Source organism: Rhinatrema bivittatum, chromosome 2, assembly GCF_901001135.1.
Source record: "Rhinatrema bivittatum chromosome 2, aRhiBiv1.1, whole genome shotgun sequence".
NCBI classification, from domain to species: Eukaryota; Metazoa; Chordata; class Amphibia; order Gymnophiona; family Rhinatrematidae; genus Rhinatrema; species Rhinatrema bivittatum.
Genome location: NC_042616.1, coordinates 98948674 through 98974827, shown reverse-complemented (window position 1 = coordinate 98974827; position 26154 = coordinate 98948674). Strand labels below are relative to the sequence as shown.

At 46.4% G+C, this 26154-nt stretch overlaps 1 protein-coding gene across 8 annotated transcripts in view; it reads right to left on the bottom strand.

Annotated features, from left to right (window-relative positions):
* Positions 1-26154, bottom strand: part of RNF32 (ring finger protein 32) — a 170817-nt gene that overhangs the window by 90701 nt on the left and 53962 nt on the right. For all 8 annotated transcript variants that reach the window (XM_029588487.1, XM_029588483.1, XM_029588490.1 and 5 more), the window contains 2 exons: positions 24379-24521; positions 920-952 (listed from right to left, as the gene is read on the bottom strand). In XM_029588487.1, the coding sequence (XP_029444347.1) occupies positions 920-952; positions 24379-24521 (176 nt within the window). The remainder of the gene's footprint in view (positions 1-919; positions 953-24378; positions 24522-26154) is intronic.

Below are 26154 nucleotides of genomic sequence, written 5' to 3'. Positions count from 1 at the left end.
TTTTATTGCAAAACAGTAAATAAATAAATAAATAGTAAAACAAAAGCGGAAACTATTTAGGACTTTGTACAAGTACTAATGAACCTTAGTTTACAGAATTTAATAGCCAGCTTTTCTTTCAGAGAACTCATGAGAGAAAAACAGAATGGATAATATAGGTTAGGAGACCAGATAGATCCATAACATAAGAGAAGGAATAAGATAATCCAGATTTCACTTCCTGCATCTATGGCCTTTTAGTCTTGATTTTCTTAGAGAAATTGGAACCTCAAGTCTATCGCTATAATGGCTAAAACGGGCTGACTCAGTCTGTCCATTTGAACAAATATTTATTTAAAAAATGTATAAGCCGCATTATCCAAGGTTCTAAACAGCAGACAATAAAAATATCCATTATAAAAAATAATTGAACAAAATATAAAATAAAAACAACTGAGCACTCTCATACAAAACAGAAAAAATTAGAGTAATTGAAAACAGACTAACTTTATGAGGTATAAAAAATTTCCCTGACTAGGTGAGCTTTTAGTATCTTCCAGAATGTTTTGCAGCAGTATATTTTCCTTAAAGCAAAGGGTAGGTCATTCTACCATATTGGCCCTGTAACTTGAAAACAAACTGTCTCTAAATTCAACAAGCCTAATAGATTGGTGGCTGGGAACATCAAGTAAACACTGAGTTCAGAACATAAGTTTCTTGCAGGACGATAGATTTGAATCAAGAAGCTAAGGCAGGCTGGAGCTGTCTAGTCAGATCAATGGTCTAAAGTCAGGTTTTTCAAATTGTAACTAGAGTTATTAATGAAATACCTTGGACTTCTGCAGTGATTTACATTTTATTAAAAGCTTAGATTTCCTATTAAAATTATTAGTGATTACATCATACTTTTTACAAGAAAAGTTAAGAACAAATTACTTACTTTGTGAAATACATGGGAGCATGACAGCAGCACCTGTTGCCCAATCAAAAGAAAAAACATAAAATATTTGATATAAGGTAATTCAAGATATTAATGCCATGCATGCATTTTAATTATATAGGAGGTACTTTTCATAAGGATTTACACGTATAAAAGGAGCATATATCATAGCAATTTTCAAAAGTCCAATTACACACAAAAACCCTTTTGAAAATTACATCTATAACCTTGAACCATATAGATATTTATATAAATTAAACTTTTGTCTTCTTATAGTTCCTAATTCTCTGTTTCTGCACTGTTACATTTAGTAACTTTAGCATATGGATTCAGGGTTACATTTAGCAACGTTCTTCAATCATTGAAATTTCATAATATTAAAAGAATAAAATAATAGTAGCCAGCACTTAGGCTCATTGGTATGGCCTATATACTTAAAGTACATGATGACAATTTTTTTTATTCTCATTCTGCATATACTTTCGAGGTTAAAATAAACACAAAGAGTAAGAAAACACCACACCAAATGTATAATTATCTAAAAAATAAGTAGATCATGATAGGAAAGATGTTTATAGAACTAGTAGTATTCTGCCAAAATCAGGATGTTTCGCTACCTTAGTTCAAACCTTAAGGAGAGCACCAAAGGTTAAGTAAGATTTGGCACCGATGAAAATGCTTCTTTTCTGTTCTTTGTTTTATTGGCTTCCCTTCCCCACAGGGTGAAAACACCACTGGAACTGAAAGTCTTCATACAGTTGGCCATTTGCCATTAGTCCTTTTACATTTACCAGCCCAATAATAAAATTGCTCAAGTTTCATTATTTTCCAAGAGCTTTGTATGTATATCTAAGATACATGCAAGGAATTAAAGTCAAAGTTTATATGGAATTTGACTTTCATTGTATATTTATGCTTATGTAGTATTGTCAACTCACCCTGTGTGCTATTTTAGCAATGAAACAGTATATAAATAAAAGATAACAATGATTTCTCATGACTGTATGAAGGGATTCTAGAAGAATGTATAATTTACACTACTGAATGCTTTTTATACTAATTTTTTTTTAACTAGATCAACCTCAAAAGTAGATGAATCATAAGAAATTATTAAAAACCACCTAAGAAATACCAAATGGAGTCAACAAAAATGTTTATTTAACAAACAGGAAGCATCAAAGTAGTCTATTCAGCACTGTGTTGCTGCAAATAGCATAACCACTATGTTCAAATTATATACCATTTTTTCTTTTATTGTTTTTTATGCTTATTACATTTTTTATAATACTGGTCTTCTTAAAACTACATACTTCAACCAAAACAATTTTTATATACTATAAAGTCCCTTTGATCAAATTCCGTCATCTATGTAAAAATTCCTGTACATGTCCCTATTTATTTTTTGTTTCTAAAAACTGTATTTAAATCTTCGTCGAGCTTGTGGACATATTTATGTACATCCTGACACTGTTTTGGCAAATGCCTGCTTCCGGAGACCTTCCATACCACGAACTGAAAATGGACAGAGAATCTCTGGTCAACTCCAACATTAAATGCCATCATATCTTTTAAATTACAACCCCCCCCCCCCCCCCATGAATACTGATACCCAGTTATAAGATTTAACCAGTCATCTTATTGCAAAGCCATTCATAGAACTGTATGATCATATGACAAATTCTAGCCAATCTCAGGCTTCCAATGAGCAATTTTTTCAAGGACATTCAAAAGCACAATACCATAATCAATCATCCGCAAACGGTGTAGAGCAGAGTTGATTACCTACATCAGGTGTTCTCCAAGGACAGCAGTACTCACACATGGTTGACATCATTACATGGAATCCAGCATGGAACTTTTACTTCAAAGTTTCTACAGTTTACATAATATGTGCAGTATACCATACTGCCACACATCCATGCAGGGGTCCCCTTCAGTCTGTAATTTAGCTTATATTTGGAGAAGGCAACTCTAAAGGGAAGTTGGTGGCTTTTGTGAGGACTGACAGCTTGCTTTGCTCGAAGAACATCTGCTACAAGTAAGCAACTCTGTTTTCTCCGAGGACAAGTAAGATGGCAGTCCTCACACATGGGGAAATCTAGCTACAGACTGCCCCAAATGAAAAAGGGACAAATCCGAAACACTGCCAACGGGCAAAAAACTGTTTTTGGTGGCAACATTCCATTTTTGTAATTCTTATGGGGATAATATTTAGTAAACCAATGATCAGACAAGTTATCCAGCTAGTGTTAACTGGATAGCTGGTCCTGGATATTTAGTGGGATAAATGTCCCACTGAATATCCCCAAATAGTTATCCAGCTAACCGTAGCCAGATAACTTTAAATACAACTGGATATTTTTTTGAATATTGCTGGTTAGGTATAAAATTATCCAGCTATGATAAGCCAGATAACTTTAGATTTAACTGGCTATTCAAAAGAAAATAATCTGTTAAGTCGCAAAGTGCTAGGTATTAAAAACATTACAAAAAAAATTCACAGGCCTACTAGCCAAAACACAGTGCCCCTTCTCCCTCCCGTCCTAGCTCCAAAGGCTCGGCCCTTACAATCTCCTCCCTAATATCCAGCAGCCGGGAACCTGCACCCACAACCAGGCCCGAGGCCTGTGACCAGGCCAGCGACTAGGCCCAAAGCCCAGCCAACCTACGAGATCTCCGACCGGGACGCCAGCCACTCCACCCCCCGGCTTCTTTCGCAGCCTACCTCAAGGCGACCTCCTATGTCCTGAACGTGACGACGACATCATCGAAGCAACGATGGGTGAGCTTTTAAACTGCGGCTGTCCCCGGGCGTCGCGCACAAGAAGGAGCACAACAAAGGAGCCTGCCCCTTTGTGCGCACCGAGAAGACCGCCACCAGCCATCACCCCGCTCACTCATGAAACCCACCGTTCCCCAGCTACTTCAAAGGACAATCTCTTCCCCTAACCCCAGATCCATGTCTTGCAAACCTACCATCCAAACCCCAAAGCCACCCCCCCACCACTCCAAGACCAACATCGGGGGACACCCCATCACACTGAACCAATGCCCTAAATCCACCTACCCCCACACTACCCTCTCCCCCTAGCAACACCATGCATACATACCCCAAACTACCCCCTCTCAACTGCAACTGCCCCCCACTCAAAAAGACACCACATCCCCTCACACCCGACGCCTCACCCCCATCCCCACCTCCCACAACACCCCCCTCACGGCTCTATCAATACTAACTCTGCTACTCATCAATGAACAATCCATCTCCAAAAAAATTCCCATTCTACACGACCTCCTAACAGATAACCACCCCGACATCCTGTATATCACCGAATCATGGCTCAAAAAATCAGACACAGCCCTAATCAACCAACTTCCTCACGCAACATACAACATCTTCTCCCTACCCAGACCAAAAAAAAAAGGAGGTGGCCTTCTCCTTCTGGCCCTTAAAATTTCAACCTCACATACATCCCCATCAACATATCACCCCCCTAGAAATAGGCCTTTTCAAATCTAAAAACCTCCAAATCCTCCTACTATACACCTCCCCTAAATGCCTAGATGACAAGCTATCCACCCTCATTGAAACCATCTCCTCCCAAATCAACATGGACCTACCTGCAATTATATTAGGAGACTTCAACCTCCCTATGGACACCACCCCCCTCCCACCTCAATGCAAACTCCTCCTTGACACTGTAACTGCAATGGGTTTCAAGCAAATCATATATTCCCCGACCCAAAAATCAGGACACACCCTCGATCTGATATTCATCAACAACAAAATCTCAACCTCCAACAGCCCTCCCATCACCACCATGTGAGTAGCATCCCATGGTCAAACCATAAATTCACCCAGACCACCCTTCAACTCAAAACCATCCACACTGAATACAACAACTCCAAAAAATACATCAACTTCCACAATCCTTGCTCCAGCGAAGACCTTACTCCAGCGTCATAACCACCTTAGACCTCAACGATCCAAACATGGCCATCAATTCCTGGATTAACATCAAACGCTGAAATTGCCAAAACCAAATGCCCCATCATCTCCAAAGCAATCACCAACAACAACCCCCACAAAACACCATGGTACACCCCTAAGCTGAAAAACACCAAAAGACTACGCCGACAAGCTGAAAAAACCTGGAGAAAACATCCTACTCCACCCAACCTCGACAGGTACAGAACGTTACTCTACATCTACAGAACCGATACCGATAAAGCCAAGCGAGAATTCTACGGAAAGAAAATCCATCAACACCAATACAACCCCAGAGCCCTATTTGACCTCGTCTCCAAACTGACGCAACCCAACCACCTTTCTCCAACCACAGGCAGCAACGCAAAGACCTGCGAAGAACTTGGCCGCTTCTTTTCAGATAAAATTACCAAACTCATAACCCCCAAACCCCACACAAACAAAGAAATCCCAACCCTGCCCATCACTGCACCCCCCACTTGGTCCAACTTCGAACTTATCGCTTCAACCGAAGTAAAGAAAATCATTCAGAAAATAAATCCAGCCATACACCCCATTGACCCCATCCCAGTCAAGACTCTCAAACTCATCCCAGATCTCATCGCCAAACCCATCGCGGACATAATAAACACCTCACTTGAACAAGGCATCTTCCCTGAAGCCCATTCTCAAAAAAACACATCTCAACCCCACCGACCTCTCCAACTACAGACCCATCTCAAATCTCTCATTCATATCCAAGATCATCAAGAAGCAAGTGAATCTCCAACTCTCTGAATACTTAGAAAACCAAAGCATTCTGTATCCCACCCAACACGGATTCAGAAAATCTCTCAGCACCAAGACTTTCCTCTTAACCCTCACAGACACAGCGCTCTAAGAGGCATCGATGCCGGTCATTCCTACCTTCTCATCCTACTGGACATCTCTGCTGCATTCGATACCATAAATCATGACATACTACTAACCCGACTAATGGAGACTGGGCTAGGTGAAAACACCCTCAAATGGTTTAGATCCTACCTATCCAACAGATCCTACAAAGTTCGCCTCAACAACTGCGAATCAGAGCAATTTCCACTCCCCCACGGCGTACCTCAAGGATTCTTTCTCCCCTCCACCCTGTTCAATATATATATATACTCCCTCTCTGTAAACTCCTCTCCAGCCTGGACCTCTCATATTATATCTATGTAGACGACGTCCAGATTCTTTTCCCCATCAAAGAAAACATACCAAAAACCATCTTATTATGGGAATCCCTCTCCATCCAAATAAAAAACCTCCTCACTCATCGTTCACTCTCGACCACAAAAAAATCAGAAATTCTACACATCTCACACAAACCCACCACAAAAACCATCCAAGACATCACCCCCACTCAACCAAACACCAATCTCACTAACGAAGTAAAAGACCTTGGTATCATCCTTGACTCGAACTCAACATGAAAAAACATATCAACCTAACAATCAAAGAGGGCTACTACAAGCTTCAAGTCCTCAAAAGCCTCAAACCTCTACTATTCAACCACGATTACCGCACAGTACTACAATCCCTCATACTCTCCAAGCTGGACTACTGTAACTCCCTCCTCCTCGGACTCCTTGCCTCCACCACCAAACCTTTCCAGCTTCTGTAAAACGCAGCAGCCAGATCTCTCACAAACACCAACTGCTCACCACACATCACCCCCATTCTAAAAGAACTCCACTGGTTCCCCATAACGTACAGGTCACAATACAAAATCTTCACCCTCCTGCACAAAACCATAAACAACGAAAAAATCAAATGGCCAAAAGACTCTCCCCAACCCCATGACTACCAGAGAAACCTGTGGTCCCAAAACACAGGCCTGCTTGCCATCCCTCACACAAAACTAGCTCACCTTACCTCCACCAGACAACATACCTTTTCAGTAGCAGGCCCCTCCCTCTGGAACAAGCTGCCCACCCAACTAAGACTGGAACCCTTCACCCAATCATTAAAAAAAAAAACCCAATTGAAAACATGGCTATTCCAAAAAGCCTACCAACACACAGACTAATCCCCCCCGCTCCATCCTACCCCTATTTTCTCACTGTTTACTATGTCTCACTCTCTGTTACCATGTTCCTCCTCTCCAATGTTTCCATGTATCATTAAGACACCTTAATCTCATGTTAAGATGCTTATATGCTATATTGTATTTGTTATAAGGCACCTTAGCCTAAGTTAAAATGGTTAAATGCTATATTGTATTTGTTACAAGGCACCTTAGCCTAAGTTTTAAAATTTGAATGTTCAGTCCTTAATGTTTAATGTTATAATGTATCAATAGTAAGACACCCTTGTCATACTATTCCAACAGTTATAATATAAACCGATGTGATGTACTCCAATGAATGTCAGTATATAAAAGTAAATAAATAAATACATAAATAAAATCCCTTCTATCTAGTTTTTTAAAGTATATGGATTGGGATGTTGCCTGTCGTGTTCCCTACCCATATCCCCCTCTCCCTAGTCTGGTATAAATTTTTAAAATCTCCAGGATTCTCCCTGCCTCCCCTGCACCACCCACCAAACCCTTACCCTGCCACTCTTGCAGTAGCTTAATGTTCAGCCCAGATCGTGGTAGCAGCCTACCAAGATCTTGGCTAAGTGCTTCTGCTGGCGCTAAGTATGTTGTTTTTATTTTTAAATAGACAGAGGGCTTTTATGGAGGAGACTGCAGGCTTGGCCCAGCAGGGCTGAGCCTTTGGAATTAGGATGATAGGCTGTATTCAGTCCAATAGGCCCATGATTTTTTTTTTTAACAGCTAGCTCTTTGCCACTTCATCGCCTCTTTTCTTTTGAGCATAGCCAGTTAACTGTAAAGTTAGTCAGAACCTATTCTCTGGAAAGTCTATAGTTAACCTAATAATTTATATGGCTAACTTCAAATTTTGGATTCCAAATATTGGAGTTAACCGGATAAGCTTCTCAGCTAACAACACTGCACCGGAATGCCCCCAACACACTCCTTACTTATTTGGCTAAATGTTAGCTAGATAATGATTTATTCAGCTAAGATTTAGCTGTTTAAGCAAGATAAATATGCAAAACTAGCCATTTATATGGATAACTTGTTAATATTGACCTATGTGTTTTGTAGGGTAGTCTGGAACCAAAATATCAGGCCTAAGGAGAAATGCGAATTGGGTTCTACACCTCAAAAAGATTCTTCAGAATAAAGTGGCTGAAACACTGTTGAGTTGGGAATCCCTCTCCAAACAATATTGTGACATGAATGTGTGGAGAGAACTCCACGTCACAGCCTTGAAAGATCTCCTCCATGGAGACTGATCTTAGATGGGCCACTGATGTGGCTATGGCTCGACAATATATACCTTGGCATGGCCCACCATACTTGGCCCACCTGGGTATGACAGAAGAATCTATCTGCTAGCCAGTTCAATAGAAAATTTGGCAATGGCAATCCCAGGTTCGTTAGCATTAAAAGAAACAAAAAGCAGTGTGGGCTTTCTAACGTCTTCAGTCTACTCCAAATAAGTAGACTTTGACACTTTTGTAGTCTAAACTGTGAAGCAGTACTTGTTCTCCTTTGTGGAAACGTGGCTTGGGAAAAAATGATGGAAGAATGATTGACTGGTAATGTATCAATAGTAAGACACCCTCGTCATACTATTTTTGACAGGAACGTAAGCTTTGTGTGAAAAAGTTTGTACAAGGTGGATGATAATACAGCTTTGAACTGCTGAAAAGCGGAATAATTTTTTTTTTTTTTAAAGTCAGAGTCTAGAGCTTACTGCTTACTGACACTCAGCCCGATCCAGTAAAGTCCGTGGGAGAGCGGACTAACGCCCGCTCTCCCGGCGCGCGCACCGGCCCCTCGCCGGTGCGAGCGATCCAGTATTTAAATGAGGCGACGCGGTGCAAACGAGGAAAAGGAGGCGCTAGGGACACTAGCGCGTCCCTAGCGCCTCCTTTTGGCCTGGAGCGGCGGCTGTCAGCGGGTTTGACAGCCGACGCTCAATTTTGCCGGCGTCGGTTCTCGAGCCCGCTGACAGCCACGGGCTCGGAAACCGGACGCCAGCAAAATTGAGCGTCCGGTTTTCGGCCCGACAGCCGCGGGCCGAATTCAAAATTTTTAATTTTTTTTTTTTTCTTTTTTTTACTTTTGGGGACCTCCGACTTAATATCGCTATGATATTAAGTCGGAGGGTGCACAGAAAAGCAGTTTTTACTGCTTTTCTGTGCACTTCCCTGGCGCCGGAAGAAATTAGCGCCGACCTTTGGGCGGCGCTAATTTCTTAGAGTAAAATGTGCGGCTTGGCTGCACATTTTACTTACTGGATCGCTCGGGAATACCTAATAGGGCCATCAACATGCATTTGCATGTTGAGGGCGCTATTAGGTGCCGCGGGTGGGCCGCGTGTTTTCCTCCCCTTACTGAATAAGGGGTAAGGGAAAACACGCGTCCAGAGCAGGGTGACAGTGCGCTCCGACGGAGCACACTTTACTGGATCGACCTGACTGTAGGCTGAAATGACCACCACTAAAAAACAAAACAAAAAAAAGACCTTCCAGGTCAGGTATTTCAGCTCACAGGTGTATAGAGGCTCAAAGGGACCTTTCATCAGCTAGGTCAGTACCACATTGAGGTCCCAAGATACAGCAAGAAGATTGATGGAAGCTTCAAATGAAGCAAGCCCCACATGACTTGGACAACTAAAGACTGTACAAAGATTGGCCTATCTTCTACATAGTGGTGACAGGCACTAATTGTACTACAATGAACTTTTACTGAGTTGATCTTGAGATCTGACCCTAAAAAACGTAGAAGTAATCAAGCAGCTTTTGGAGGAATAGGATAAAGATATAGGGCTTTTCTCTTACAGCACAAAGCAAACCTCCTCCAATTCAATCCATAGGACTTCCAGGTGGAGTCCTTACTGGAAGCCAGAAGAACCCAAGACACATCCTCAAAGATTCAGAGGCTACACAGCTACCATCTTAATATCCAGGCTGTAAGAACCAGGGTTCTAATATTTGGATGGCATAACTACACCTGTTCTTGAGTGATGGAAAAGCTTGAAGGAAAAGATAATGTTTGACAGCTTTCTTAAATAAGTTTTTATCTTGAATTAGACGCATTTCAGAGGGAATTGAGTTCCATAGTATGGGTCCAGCTATCGAAAATGCGTGCTCTCTGGTGAAAACTAGTCTGGTAGCTTTTGGCGAAGGAACTATAAATTAGACCCAATGCAAATAAAAATTTACTCAATAAACTTAAACATATGTTTAAAAAAGTGCGGCCAATAATATTGAGCCTTGAGGCACTCCTACATCCAGGGACCAAAATTGAAACACTACGTATAAGTAGCAGCCAGTATCTTGGGGGCAGGCAATGGGCGGTTCAAGGAGGGGCAACTTATCTGGTTGTCCTGCTGAACAGGAGCTCTAAAGTTATCTGGATATAACTTATCCAGTTATATTCAGCAGCATAGCTATGCTGCTAAAGGAGAAATTACTACTTCCCTGATAATTTCCTTTCCTTTAGTAAAGGGTAGGTCAATCCCAACGAGTGGGTTATGCACCTCTGTCAGCAGATGGAGACAGAGCAAACGAAGATGTCACGGCTGTATAGTCCCACCCCGACATCAGCCAAACTATGGACAAACCTGATTAAACTCGAACATTATTAGCAACAGGCAATGATTCATGTTTCTCAACCAACAGAAACACTGAGTTCAGCCAAAAAAAGGAACATATCTAGCAAAATAAGGACTACAGAAGTCACTTACCAGTTAATCAATGAAGAGCAGGACTCAAACTCTGCATCGCTTGCCCTAAGAAGGCTAAGCACAAAATTCAAATCCAGCAGCAGAGGGCAGGTCCTGGGATTGACCTACCCTTCACTAAAGGAAAGGAAATTATAAGGTAAGTAGTAATTTCTCCTTTCTTAGCATTTGAGTAGGTCAATCCCAAAGAGTGGGATGTACAAAAGCTAATCCCAAAAAGGGCTTGAGGCTGCCGGCATTCCAGTCAAAACCGCCCACGCATAAGTGGTGTCTTCCCTAGCCCTAACATTCAAGTGGTAATGCTTGGAGAAGGTATGCAAAGATGACCATGTCGCCACTCAGCAAATTTCAGCAGGTGACAACAAAAAAAGGTCTGCCCACGATACCACCTGAGCCCTTGTAATCTACTTCCATAAGGCAATCTCAGCAGCCACATAAGCTGCCATAATGATCTCCTTAACCCAGCGGGCAATCATTGCCCGCATTGCTGGTGCTTCCTGTTTACCTCCACCATGGAGCACAAACAAGTGATCAGACTTCCAAACAGTCACCTCCAAGTACCACAGTAAATGACGCTTGACGTCCAAGGAACACAAAAGTCGGCACTCCACTTCATCTCTGTCCCTGTCCAAGGCAGGCAGAGAAATGGACTGATCCAAATGAAAGTCTGAAACCACTTTGAACAAAAATGAATTCACAATCTGAAGCTGAACTGCACCCAGAGTCATATGGACAAAAGGCTCATGGCAGGAAAGAGCCTGCAGCTTAGAGACCTGTTGAGCTGAACAGATTGTTACCAGAAAAACTGTCTTCAAAGTAAGGAGCTGTAAGGAAAGAGTACGCAGCGAAGAGAATGAAAAATCGGACCTGTAAGAAATCGAGGACCAAGTTAAGATCCCATGACGACACCGGAAGCCACAATGAGAGGCAAAGATGTTTAACTCCCTGCAAGAAACAGGATGGGAAGACAAAGGCCCTCCATTGACTCTTCCCCTGTAACAAGCCAGTGCTGCAACTTGAACCTTCAAGATTTTAAGGACCAAACCCTTAAGCAAACCATCCTATAAAAATTCCAAAACCAAAGGAATATCCACCTTGAGCGGTTGAGTACCTTGCTCAGAACACCAGGCCTCAAAGACCCTTCAAACTCTAATGTAATCTAGAGAAGTATGAAATTTCTGGGCCCAAAGAAGAGTGGAAATTACAAAAGGCGAATATCCATGCTTTAACAACCGAGCCCTTTCAATGGCCAAACTGTACGACAGAACCAACCTTGATTCTCATGCAGAATGGGCCCTTGACATAACAAACCCATCCGAGACAATAGCCGGAAGGGTCTGCCTACCAGAAGTCTCTGAAGATCAGCTTATTACAGCCTAAGAGCCCAATCCTGAGCCACTAAAAGGACGTTGTTGGTTTGAATTGCAATCTTCTGTACCAGCCTGCCTATCAAAGGCCAAGGAGGAAACGCAAACAGCAGGGCATCATGTGGCCACTCCTGAACAACAGCATCTATGCCCATCAGTATTGGGTCCTCCTCCTGTAACTGAAGAATTGTGGAACTTTCACATTGTTGAAGTTCACTGACAGATCTAGATCCAGTAGGCCCCAGCAGTCCAGCAGGAGCTGAAAGGTTTCGTCTGCCAGCTCCCATTATCCTGAATCCAAGCTTTTCCTGCTCAGGAAATCGGCTCTGATATTGGCCTTTCCGGCAATGTGAAAGGTGGATATGCTTAGGAGATGTTTCTCCGCTCATAACATGAATGCATCTATTTTCTCCGACACCTGTCAACTCTTGGTTCCACTCTGATGATTGATGTAAGCCACCGTTGTTGCATTGTCGGACATTATCCAGACTGCTGAGCCTCTAGCTGCTCATTAAACTCCAGGCATGCCAATCAAACTGCTTGGCCCTTCAGTCTGTTGATGTTCCACTGCTGCTCCACTGCATTCCAGTACCCTTGCACCACCAACTCCTTACAATGAGCCCCCCAGCCGCTGAGGCTCGCATCTGTCATGAGTACCAACCAATATGGCTGCAACAGGGAAATTCCCTTCCTGAGATGGTCCACGTGTAACCAACAATTCAACTTGGATTTCATCTCTAATGGAAGGAACAGCCTCACCACATAATTCTGTAACTGCAGTCTCCAATGAAAAAGCAAGGCACGCTGAAGAGGGCACATTTGTGCCCTTGCCCAGGGAACCACTTCTAATGTGGCAGCCATCAGCCCCAGGACCTGTAGATAAGACCACACAATTGGACGAACAGTTTCACAGGGACCGGACTGGCAGCATCAACGAGTGGGCTCGAGATTCCAGCAGAAACACTCTGCTCTGCCTTGTATCAAATCGAACCTCAAGATACTCCAGAGTCTGAGACAGCTGCAAATTGCTCTTGGCCAGATTCACCACCCAGCCTAGGTCCTGTAGCAAGGAAACTACCCTGCGGGAAATGCAAAGATTCTCTTCCAATGTCTTGGCTCGAATCAACCAGTCATCCAGATAGTGGTGAAATAAAATGACCTCTTTGCGAAGGGCCATTATTACTACTACCATGACCTTAAAAAAGGTCCTGGGCGCTGTGGCTAGTCCTAAAGGAAATGCCTGAAACTGATAATGATGATCAAGGATGGCAAACTGGAGGAACCACTTATGTTCCTGCCAGATGGGAATATGCAGAATCGCTGCCATCAGATCCAAAGACGTGAGGTACTTCCCTGCCTGAACCATTATTATGTCAGAGCGCACTGTTTCCATCCTGAAATGTGTGTCTCACAGATGAAGGCTGACCCCCTTGAGATCCAGTATGGGCTGAAATGACCAAAATAAAGCAGAGTTGCTTACCTATAACAGGTGTTCTCCTAAGACAGCAGGATGTTAGTCCTAAAACATGGGTGACATCATCGAATGGAGCCCAGCAAGGAAAACTTACGTCAAAGTTTCTGGAACTTTGACTGTGCATACTGAGCATGCTCTATATCACGCATCCACATGGAGTCCCTTTTCAGTCTCGTAACATAGAATTATGATAAAAATTAAAACAAAAAAAATGGGAGAAACCCAACTCTGTGAAGTGGTGAGTGGATTTTGTGAGGGCTAACATCCTGCTGTCCTGTTACAGGTAAGCAACTCTTTCTCCTAGGTCAAGCGGAATGGCAGTCCTCACACATGGGTGAATCCCTACCTACAGGCTACTCCCCAACACAAAAGGGGACCAACCATTGTGGCAATGGTCACAACAACTACAATGCTGTTGGTAATAGAGGGGGAAATATCCTGAAACCAAACAATGGGCCCTAGGCAGGGAGATTTGGGTTCTACCCCTCAAAGAGATTCCGAAGGACAGACAAGCCAAACCTACTATCACTTCGGATATCCCTATCCAAACAGTAGTGAGATGCTAATGTGAGGAGAAACTCCACGTTGCAGCCTTGCAGATCTCCTCCACGGGAACTGCTCGCAAGTGGGCCACATGGCTCTGCTAGAATGAGCCTTGAAATGACTCCCAAGATGCAGTCCCATCTGGGCATAATAGAAGAAGATGCAATTTGTTAGTCAATTGGAAAATGTCTGTTTGGCAACGTCAACTCCCAACCTATTCCTATCTAAAGAAATAAAAAGTTGGGTGGACTATCTATGGGCTTCTGTCCACTCCAGATAGAAGGCTAAGGTTCTCTTGCAATCCAAACTAGGCAGAGCTTGTTCGCCTTGGTGCAAATGGGGCCTGGGAAAGAATGTTGACAGGATGACAGACTGGTCCCAGATGGAAATCCGTCACCAGGAACTTAGGGTGTGTACGCAAGACCACCCTGTCATGATAAAACTTATTATAATGTGGATAAGTCACTAAGGCCTAGAAATCGCTGATCCTGCACGCTGAAGTGACTGCACACAAAAATATTACCTTCCAGGTCAGGTACTTCAGGTCAGAGGTGCGCAGCAGTTCAAAAGGAGCTTTCATCAGCTGAGCTAACATCACATTGAGGTCTCAAGACACAGCGGGAGGCTTTAGGGGAGGCTTCAATTGAAGCAGGCCCTGCATGAAGCATACAACTATTTGCTGATAGAGATGGGCGTGCCATCTACATCTTGGTGGTATGCGCCAACTACACCGAGATGAACTCAACTCCTGGATTGCCTCCAAGAGGGGAAAGAAACAAGAAGCCTTGCGCAGGGTGACCAAAATAGGATCCTTCTTCTGTGTCCCCAAGGAGTCAGGCTCAGCCACTCTGAGAGTCTTCAGGGTCTGTGATATTTGTCCCTGCAACTCATCTCTATGAAGAGTTCTATATGGCTCCAAATCTAGAGGGTATCATCCTGAACCACCTGCATTAGAGTTCTGTCAGACCTCACTGCGCTTCGGTGCTTGACTGAGAGCCAGGCGGAGGAGCACTTGGAGTGCCTGGACCTACCATAGCAGGAACTGCCGCTTCAGCAGACTGGCCCTGTAGAAATGTCTCCAATCCTTGGAAGAATTCCACTCAGGAAAAGGAGGCCAGTCCATTCCAGGCCCCATAGGCCCTAACATGATGTCCTGCGAGCCAGTGTTCCCTGAGGACTCGACCCACGGAGCAATTAGGGGAGGAGATACCCCTGCAGTGTCTCCCTCGGTCCCACTCCCCTCAGACCGAGGAGATAGACCATCATCGCTAAAATTGGAAGGAGGCAAATTTCCCCAAACATCCAGGCAGTACTGACACAGGCTAAAAGAAAGCTCCAGCTAAATGGCCCTGATCTGGCAGGCAGCACAGATAGATAGGCACTTAGGTTTCTTGCTGCGGGTGCCAAGCTGTAAGCACACAGTCCGATGAAGGCTAGTGCCTAGCTTTCCCGCATGTGCAATCGCACCTAATATGGATGCAAAAAAAATGTGAGAGCAAGCCCATGCGTCTAGGCCACTTGATCCATTGGATGTCCAAACTGGACGCCCAGGACTGATACTTAAACTGGGCACACAAGATGTGCGTCCAGAAGGAATGCCCAATTGCATACACAAAGGAGATTGGGCGCACACATGGATGTGCAAGTGTGCGCTGACGGTCTGCAACAAAAAAGTGCGCAAAAGTACCCCGTGGCCTACTGTCCGCCAAAATGCTTGGAAGCGGGGCCTAGACCAGCTGCTCAACCAGCCATGCCTGCACTCTCTTCTCACCTCACAGAACTCCCCAGAAAAGTGAGCTAGATAGCCGAACACTGAAGAAACATACCCTTCTCCTGCTGTCTTCCTGGTGCTGACTTTTGATGGTTTTTTTTCAAAAGTTTAAAAACTTTTACCTGAGCTCAGCCCTCCTTGGTTGAGAGCAAGAACAGGTCCCGGCTAGGGGGAGAGAGGACTAAAGCCTTCACCACTGAGCCTCTCTCGGCCTGCAACTGCTAATTGGAATTTAGGTCCATGCCAATCAAGGCTACCAGACTGAGGGCAATCTGCTGAGGGAGGGACCGCACAGTATCACCGCAGGAGGCAAGACATCTCCTTTCCAACTTCTTTATTTTGTTCTCTCTCTCTTTTTTTTTTTTTTTTTTTTTTTTTTTTTTTTTTTACTCACAGGCAATCCCCGAAGGGAAATGCATGTCCACCATCTGCTGGAGATGGAGAATACTGGTGGGCTGATGTCAGGGCGGAACTATATAACTGTGACGTCAGCTTTTGCTTCATCTCCATCTGCTGGCAGAGGTGCATAACCCACTCGTTGGGATTGACCTACCTGAACGCTAAGGAATATCCCTTTCTAAATTATCTGAATAAGTTATATCTGGATAACTTAGTTAACTGGATATTTTTTAATATTGAGCCTCCAGGGTTTTCTGACCAGTCTTTAGACTGACAAACCCTCTGGTTCCTGTCATCCAAAAAAAGACCCAAATCACTTTAAAACCATAGCTCTCATTCCAATGCTGTCAGTGTGCCAAAAGATTTGCATAAGATATTGTATCAAAGGCCAAAGCTCTATCTAACTGAACCAGAATTCCTGACTTCTTCTCCTCTATGGTAGAGTATATTTCATCCAATAATGATAGTAATAAAGTTTCTGTACCATGGTTTCTTCTTTATCAAGAATAGCATGTTCTGACAAACTCATCTAACTACTTAAGTATCCATTTTTCAAGGATTTTGCACACTGTGCACAAATTAGATATTGGATGATAGTTGCACAAGTTCAGAAGACACATTTAAATCCTTTCAAATTGGTTTTACAAATGCTTGCTTAAAACACTGAAATACAATGCCAAATGGATATGACTTTTGAAAATTGTCTTCCTTATGTGTATCAGCAACATAAAAATGTTCTTTTCTTACTAAGAAAGCCCTTGTACACAGCTGATATGCGGTCTCATGCTAGGTTTGAAAGCAGGCTAACTTTGATTTATATTGCAAATACTAATTAACTGAAAAGTCCTGAAAACCTGCAGTAGATAGAGAACAAGGAAAAGCATTCAAAACAATTATTGATTGATTGGGATTCCATTCAATAAAGGCATGTGGTAAAAAATACTCTGTAAAACAAGAAAATTATTTCTTACCTGCTAATTTTCGTTCCTGTAGTACTTAGGGTCAGTCCAGACGGTGGGTTGTGTCCCCCGTCCAGCAGATGGAGTCAGAGCAAACTTCTGAGGGTGCTGGCATATAAGCTGGTGCAACCCTCCTAGTCCTCAGTATCGAGAATATCAAAGCCAAGTCAGAAAACTGGACAGACCGAGGAGGATGGATCAAGCATATCCACAAAGTCAAACTGTAAAAACTGTGAACCAGAACAACTTGCCAAGAGAACTGACAACGGAAACAAATACACGCAGACAGTTAGCCCCCAAAGAAGAAGGCTAAGCAAAAGGACAGGAGAGAGCGGTTTCGAGCAGGTATACCCCCAGATCCAATCACGACCAGGGCGGGCGTCTGGACTGATCCTAAGTACTACAGGAACGAAAATTAGCAGGTAAGAAATAATTTTCTTTTCCCTGTACGTACTAGGATCAGTCCAGACGGTGGGATGTACCAAAGCTTCCCTAAACCGGGTGGGTCCCTGAGAACCCTGCTCGGATAACCCTGTCCCCGAAGGAGCCGGATTCCGCTGCCGGCAAATGGAGCCGGTAGTGCCTGGAAAACGTGTGCAAAGATTTCCAGGTCGCTGCCCTACAGATTTCCTGAACGGAGACGTGCTGCGACTCCGCATAGGAAGTGGCCTGTGCTCTCAGCAAATGAGCCTTGATACCTATCGGAGGATCCTTACGCTGAAGCCACCGCTTCCTTGAGCCAGCGCGCAATGGAGGTCTTCGTCGCTTGTTGTCCCTTTCTGTTCCCGGACCAGAGAACAAAAAGATGATCGGAAACTCGAAACTCATTCGTCACTTCCAAATAGCGCAAGAGGACTCGCTTCACGTCTAGGCGCCTGAGAGATGTAGGGGCGTCCTGTGGGAAGGACGGAAGTTCTACCACCTGGTTCAAGTGAAACGCCGAGACCACCTTGGGCAGGAACGAAGGAACTGTCCGGATGAAGACTCCCGAATCCGAGAACCTAAGGAAAGGTTCCCTGCAGGAGAGAGCTTGGAGCTCCGAGATGCGCCTCGCCGAGGCTATTGCCACCAAGAAACTCGTCTTCAGAGTGAGATCCTTGAGGGAGGACTGATGCAGCGGCTCGAAAGGAGATCCCGCTAGAGCCCGCAACACCAGATTAAGGTTCCAGGAAGAACAAAGCTGACGCACCGGCGGCCGCAGATGCTTGATTCCCTTCAGGAACCGTGAGATATCCGGATGAGACGAGGGATCGGGTCTTCCCGAAGAGCGAGCCAAGGAGGCCAGCGCAGATACCTGCACTCGCAGGGAATTGTAGGAGAGACCCTTCTCCAGCCCCTCTTGAAGGAACGCCAGGATCTGCTGCCGCGAAGCCGCTGTTGCGTGGGCCCCCCGTGCGGAACACCATACTTCGAAGACCTTCCACACCCGCACATAAGCAACCGAGGTCGAAGTCTTTCGCGCTCTGAGGAGAGTGTCTACCACGGAGACAGCGTAGCCCTCATGCAGGAGGCTCCTCCTTTCAAAAGCCAGGCCGCAAGACAGAAGTGTTCCGCCTGATCCGAAAATACCGGACCCTGGTGAAGGAGACGAGGCAGGTGTGCGAGCCGAAGAGGACCGTCTACCGCAATGTTGAGTAGATCTGCGAACCACGGCCGTCGCAGCCATTCCGGAGCTACTAGGATTACCGATCCGTGATGCAACTCTACCCGTCTCAGCACCTTGCCCACCAGGGGCCAAGGGGGAAAGACATAGAGAAGAATTCGGGACAGCCAAGGAAGAACTAGGGCGTCCACCCCTTCCGCGCAGCGCTCTCTTCTGCGGCTGAAGAACCGTGGGGCTTTGGCGTTGGAGGCGGTTGCCATGAGATCCATGGAGGGCATCCCCCAGCGCCGCACGATGAGGGCCATCGCATCGTCGGAGAGAGCCCACTCTCCGGGGTCCAGGGCTTGACGACTCAGGTAATCCGCTTGAATGTTGTCCACCCCTGCAATGTGCGAAGCCGCCAGACGAACGAGGAACCGTTCCGCCCACGACATCAGACGAACGGCTTCGAGGGCTACCTGACGACTCCTGGTGCCCCCTTGCCAATTGATGTAAGCCACCGTAGTCGCATTGTCCGAGAGGACGCGGACCGACTGACCCCTGACTAAGGGCAGGAACTGCATGAGCGCCAGACGCACCGCTCTGGTCTCCAGGCGGTTGATCGGCTATGTAGTCTGTTCCTTTGTCCATTGACCCTGAGCCGAGCTCCTGAGGCAGACTGCCCCCCAACCGGACAGGCTGGCATCGGTAGTGACTACTATCCAGTCCGGAGTCTCCAGCGGGCAACCCTGGGCCAAGTGTTTGGGGTCCAACCACCACCTCAAGCTGTATCTGGCGGTTGGAGAGAGAGGGATGATCGCCTGATAATCCTGAGACACTGGCTTCCATTTCGATAGCAGAGACATTTGCAGAGGTCTCAGGTGTGCAAAAGACCAGGGCACGAGATTTATCATAAAAGCCATAGATCCCAGGAGTTGTAGGTAGTCCCGCGCCGTGTGCACCGGAAGAGAGGCAAAGTGAACGATCTGATCCCGCAAGGCTTGCGCCTTGTCTGGACGAAGGAAGACTTTGCCCTGTACTGTGTCGAAGCGTGCTCCCAGAAAATCCAATTGCTGGGAGGGAAGCAGGCTGCTCTTGCTGAAGTTCACCACCCAGCCGAGAGACTGCAGGAAGGACACCACTCTGTCGACCGCCGACCGACCCTGCTGAAGAGACTTCGCTCGGATGAGCCAATCGTCCAAGTAAGGATGGACCAGGATTCCTTCCCTCCTGAGTGCGGCTGCCACCACTACCATGACCTTGGTAAAAGTCCTGGGCGCGGTCGCCAATCCGAAGGGTAGGGCCTGGAACTGAAAGTGTTGACTTAAAATCTTGAAACGAAGAAACCGCCAATGGGCCGGCTGGATCGGAATATGCAGATAGGCCTCTGTTAGATCGAGAGAGGCCAGGAACTCTCCCTGATGCACCGCAGCGATAACTGAGCGGAGTGTTTCCATGCGGAACCTGGAGACCCGAAGCACCTTGTTGACTTCCTTGAGATCTAGGATGGGACGGAAGGAGCCGTCCTTCTTGGGGACTACGAAGTAAATGGAATAATGTCCCGAGCCCACCTCTCCTGAGGGGACGGGTGCAATGGCCCCCAAGTCCAGAAGCCTGTCCAGCGTGCGCTGGATTCCCAGGCACTTGGAGCCGGATCCGCAGGGAGAGAAGATGAACCTGTCCCTGGGAAACCGGACAAATTCCAATGCGTAGCCGTGTCTTAGGATATCCAGGACCCACTGGTCCGTTGTGATGTTGGTCCACTCCTCAAAAAACAGAGCGATGCGACCTCCAATCCGGGGAAGCAAGGAGTGGACTGGCCTGGCATCATTGGGAAGGCTTACCAGAGGCTCCCTGAGCCGAGGAGTCCCTGGCGGGTCTGCGACCCCGAAAGGGCCGGGTCCAAGACTGAGACCTCCCGGATGGCGTCCTGGGTCCTTGCTGCCTAGCTCCCCTGTAACGCCGCTGAGGGCGGGCGCGGTTCCTGGAGCTTGATGAAGATGGGCGATAGGACCTCTGGCGGTCTTCGGGCAACCGATGGACCCAATTTTCGCCTAGAGACTTGATAATCTGATCGAGGTCCTCGCCGAAAAGAAATCTACCCTTAAAGGGTAGAGCCCCCAGGCTAGATTTGGAGGAAGGGTCCGCCGCCCAGTTTCGCAGCCACAGAAGTCGCCTGGCGGAGACTGCTGACACCATGGTCCTCGCCAGAACCCTCAATAAGTCATGTAAAGCATCCGCTCCATAGGCTATGACCGCTTCCAGGCGGTCCGCCTGCGCCGCCTCCTCCGGCGGCAACTGCTGCGAGGTGAGGAGCTGTTGGACCCAACGAAGACCGGCTCTCTGAGTTAAGGAACCACAGATGGCTGCTTGGACCCCCAGTGCCGAGACCTCAAAGATCTTCTTCAGGGCGACCTCCAGCTTCCTGTCCTGTAGGTCTCGAAGAGCTGTACCCCCTGTGACCGGGATCGTGGTTCTCTTCGTGACAGCGGACACCGCTGAGTCAACGTTAGGGACCTTAAGGAGATCCAGAAAGTCTCCAGGGAGAGAATAGAGCTTGTCCATAGCCCTGCCGACCCGGAGGGACGCCTCCGGGGTGTCCCATTCCCGCACTAGCAGCTGGAGAAACGAATCATGGATAGGAAAGGTCCTAGCCAGTGGACGCAGGCCCGCCAGCACTGGATCCCCTTTCTTTGTGGCGGAAGCTACAGAGGGAGCCGGAGGAGCCGGGGGCTCAACAGGGGGGTCGAGGTCCAACTCCTGGAGAACATGGGGGATAAGCTCCGCCAATTCCTCCTTACGAAAGATCCGTAGCACCCGAGGGTCATCACATTCCAGGTGGATTGCCGAAGTTGCTTCCTCATCCCCCTGCGATGCCGGATCCCTCCCTGGGTCTGGCAGAGGAGACGTCCCTCCCAGGGGCAACGGAAGGCCCAGTGGCTCCCCGGTCCCGCGGCCGCAGTCCCAGAGATCCTTGGGAACTTGGCTGGCGGGGAAACTGTTGCTGACCCCCCCCCCCCCCCCCGTGGGGTGTAGGCTTTGAAGATAGGCCTGGTGCATGAGCACCACAAAGTCGGCCGAAAACCCTGGGGGCCCAGTGGAAGTGGAGGATTGAGGGTCCCTGGGGAGTCCGCCGGTGGAGGGGAGCGGACCCGGGTCCGGGATCAGCGGTACCAGCGACGAAAATTCCTCCTGAGTCTCTTCAGGTTCGGATCCCACGCTGCTCTCCAGCTCCAAGATGGCCGCCGCTCCCGCCAAAGGAGGGGGCGGGGCACCTCCCCGAGGAGCGCGGCGCTCCGAGCGCGGCGGCGAAATCGTCGGGGGAGCGGCGCTTGATTCCCCCCCGGGGAGACACCGACCGCACGGACCTTCCCGCGAGCCGCCCTGTCCCGGGCCGCCGCAGGACGGGCAGCGAGCGCGCTGCATGGCGTTGGACCCGGGCGGGAACGAGGCGCAGGAGAGCCTTGGAGAGTCGTGCCGCGGGAGGAGCAGGCCTGCCTCGCCCTCGCTCTACTCGCTATCCTCCCACCAGGAGCGACAGGGGAAAGGACCTCCCTGCCGCTGCGACCCCGGGGAATTGGCGCGTCGCGGGGCCGCGAGAAGGGAGGAAAAAACCGCGACTCAGGGTAGGGGAGAGGCTGGCCCCACCAGCATCCACCTCCGTACGGCTTGCAAAGCTGCAAAGGAAACAATACAAAAAAACTTACCAAACTTTCCCCCAAAACGGCTGCGAAGTGAAGGGAAAGCAGAAGGGAGAGAGAGTGAGAGGAGAAATGAAGAAATTACCGCAGAGGCAGTCCAGATAGCAAGAGTTAGGGCGGCAAGCCCAAGCCTCCTCACCACACACAATAAAATCTCCCCTTAATAAATAACTTTTTTTTTTTTTTTTTTTACTGCTTGATCCAACCTAAGAAGGAAATATAAAACAGAAAAGTGTGGAACAAAGCCACTAGCTAGGGGAAGCAACGGGTTCCCCTCCTCACATCTGCTGGAGTCAGAGAGATACTGAGGACTAGGAGGGTTGCACCAGCTTATATGCCAGCACCCTCAGAAGTTTGCTCTGACTCCATCTGCTGGACGGGGGACACAACCCACCGTCTGGACTGATCCTAGTACGTACAGGGAATAATTATTTTCCAAAACTAGTTTCTACAACACTGAACACAAAAAGCAAAGAAACATCAGCCAAGTGTATTGAAAACTAACATACAAAACTGAACGTATCCAGAGAACTTTGCTTGTATTACTGAACAAATAAAGAGCACGAGTTCGGCCAATAAATCTAATTTATTTATTTGTTTGTTTTTTGTATACTGATATTCAATCATGGCCATCACATCGGTTCACATATAACAACGATAAAAAATTACAAAGTAGAGAATAGAGATAATGGAATTATACAATATAATGGAGAGAATTAAGGAGGAAAGAAGAAATAGAAAAGGAATAATAATAGAGAAAAAAATTTAGTATATAATTATTTTAACTTTAGATTATTACATATCTCACTAATCCTTTCAAAGCCTCCCTCCCCTGCTATCACTACCTTGATGAAATGAGTTTTTGCCGTGCTCCTTCAGTGGTAAAAATCACCAGATAAAAATGAAATATTTGAATTACAATCTATGGGAATGCTTTGTGAGTTCCAGCATCTGCTAAGTGACATATCAAATTGTTACAAAAAATCACTTTCGTTTAAACTCAATTACTACAAAGAGAAAATGGAATATTAAGCTCAAGGTGTATTCCTTCTATAAATGTCAGATAATGGGCTAGATTTTAAAAGCCCTGTGCGCCTATTTTGCATAGGCCGCCGGCGAGCGCAAAGCCCTAGGACGCGCATAAGTCCCGGGGCTTCGCAAAAGGGGCGGGAGGGGGCGGTACCGAGTCCCCCGGGACTGCAGCCTGTGCCGGGGGATGCTGAGGCGACGCGGGCAAGTTACGCCTGCTTGAAGCAGGCGTAACTTGCACAACAAAAGGTAGGGGGGGGGGGGATTTAGGTAGGGCTGGGGGGTGGGGTAGATAGGGGAAGGGAGGGGAAGGTGGGGGGACGCGGAAGGAAAGTTCCCTCTGAGGCCGCTCTGATTTCAGAGCGGCCTCGGAGGGACGGAGGCAGGCTGTGCGGCTCGGCGTGTGCAGGCTGCCAATTTTGCGCAACCTTGCGCGCGCCGACCCCGGATTTTATGATACACGCGGCTACACGCGTATCTTATAAAATCTGGCATACTTTTGTTGGCGCCAGTTGCGCCAACAAAAGTACGCGCACGCGTACTGTTTTAAGATCTACCTCAATATGATTGTTACATTTTTAATATTCATAGCTAATTATCTAATAACAGCTAAGAAAGCATGCATTCTCTATTCTAAGCTTGACTATATTGCAGTGACATCTTTCTCACACACACACACACACACTGCTGAAACCAACTGAATAGCAATTTCTCAGATTTAATTTGTGACCCTTCTCCAGTCACTTGCAAAGATGTAGGGGAAATTCAAGAGAGTGCAGTTTTAAAAATTGTGCACAGAAAACGGCATGAATTGTGTACTTTTCTGCACAAAGGCTACTTTCTATATTCCATATAAATACCTGTGGATGAAGTTCAAATTCTTCTCGACATATGACACATGGCTGCGAGGAATCTCCTTGTTCTATGGATCTTTGTTTCACTTTGTTCCATTCAGTTACTGTAAGTGGTAAGGAAGGGGCCTCAACTAAGCCTAATTTTTGAGCTAGAAAAATACAAGAGCATGTATTAAATTTTATAAGCATTTTAACATGTTCCTTAATAAAGGTTTTAGTAGATTTATTTATTTTTATAGACATATTATACCATCCAGTAAATGGTTAATGCATGCCATTAACATATTTTGTACAGTACAAGATAAAGGTTACATCATATCATTATTTCTTAGGTTATTTTCAGCAAAAGTTGTCTATGTTTCTATTAAGGTATAAACTCTTTCCCAGTTGGCTCCTTATGCCCTATTATGTAACATGTTGCTTCTTTTTTAAACTGAAGCAGGTTATTTTGTCCTCCATTTTCCTTCTCTCTAGGTAGATGGTAATGACTTCACATTTTGCTCAGTATATCCAGGGGTCCAAATGATATATTAGCACTGGTGGAGAATGAAGAAAAAGGAACTTGGGATGACCGACTAACAAGACTGCTAAGGTTAACTGTAACTGGGATTGTAAGACAGAGATGCAGGAGAGGAATGTACTGAAGGTGTTGAGGAAACATAGAAATACCAAATATATGTAGCTCCACCTCGGGAGGTATGTCACATTCTGGCAGGGCCATAAACATATTTATAGTTTTTTGGGGCAGACACCCCTGACTAGCTCTTCTCATGGACTCCTTCCCCATGTGGAGGGAAAGAGTTAACTTTGAGGGCCCAAGTGCTAGGGGTGACTTTCTCTCTTTGGGCTGTCCCTGGGAGAGGGATCTCACTTTCTTGATTTCTCTAAGACCCTGTGAGAGGGATACATACACTCACTAGGGCAGATTTTAAAAGGGTTACGCGCGTAACCCCGAAAACCTGCTCCTGCGCGCGCCAAGCCTATTTTGCATAGGCTCGGCGACGCGCACAAGCCCCGGGTTGCGCTTATGTCCCGGGGCTTTTAAAAAGGGCCGGGAAGGGGACGGGGACGGGCGCCGGTCCAGGGGCGGTCCCAAGTCATCCGGCACAGCGGCCATTATGCCTGCCAGAGGCAGGCGTAACTCCTGAAATAAAGGTAGGGGGGGATTTAGGTAGGGCTGGGTTATATAGGGGAAGGGAGGGGAAGGTGGGGGAGGAGCGGAAGGAAAGGCCGCTCCGATTTCGGGGAAAGCTATCGGGGCTCTCCTAGGGCTCGGTGCGCGCAAGGTGCACAAGTGTGCATCCCCTTGTGTGCGCCGACTCCGGATTTTATAACATGCTCGCGGCTGTGCGCGCATGTTATAAAATTGGGCGTACATTTGTGTGCGCTGGGTAGGCCACACACGCAGGTTATAAAATCTGCCCCACTGTGTACAGTGTTTTAAAATAACCAGTCCGGAACCACTTTGTTAGTGTCCAAAATTAAAGTCTTTACTGTTCAAACACTGATGATGACACACCACAGACTTCTCTTGTTTTCTTCTCTTTCAGTATCTTTCCCTCTATTTTTGCAGATCTCACATAGCAGGGCCAGGGAAATATCCAGTCTCCAGGGCTTGGTTAAGTGAAGTTTCCAGGTGGGCAGGGTCTCTTTAAGCTGGTTGAAAACCCCTTCCAATCTGGCAAAAATAGTAAATAGTTTATGGCAGAGATAGTAAATCTTCTCTCTCTCATCCCAGGGGATGAAAACACCGGTGGGATGTCCTCAGTGATTGATAGTTTC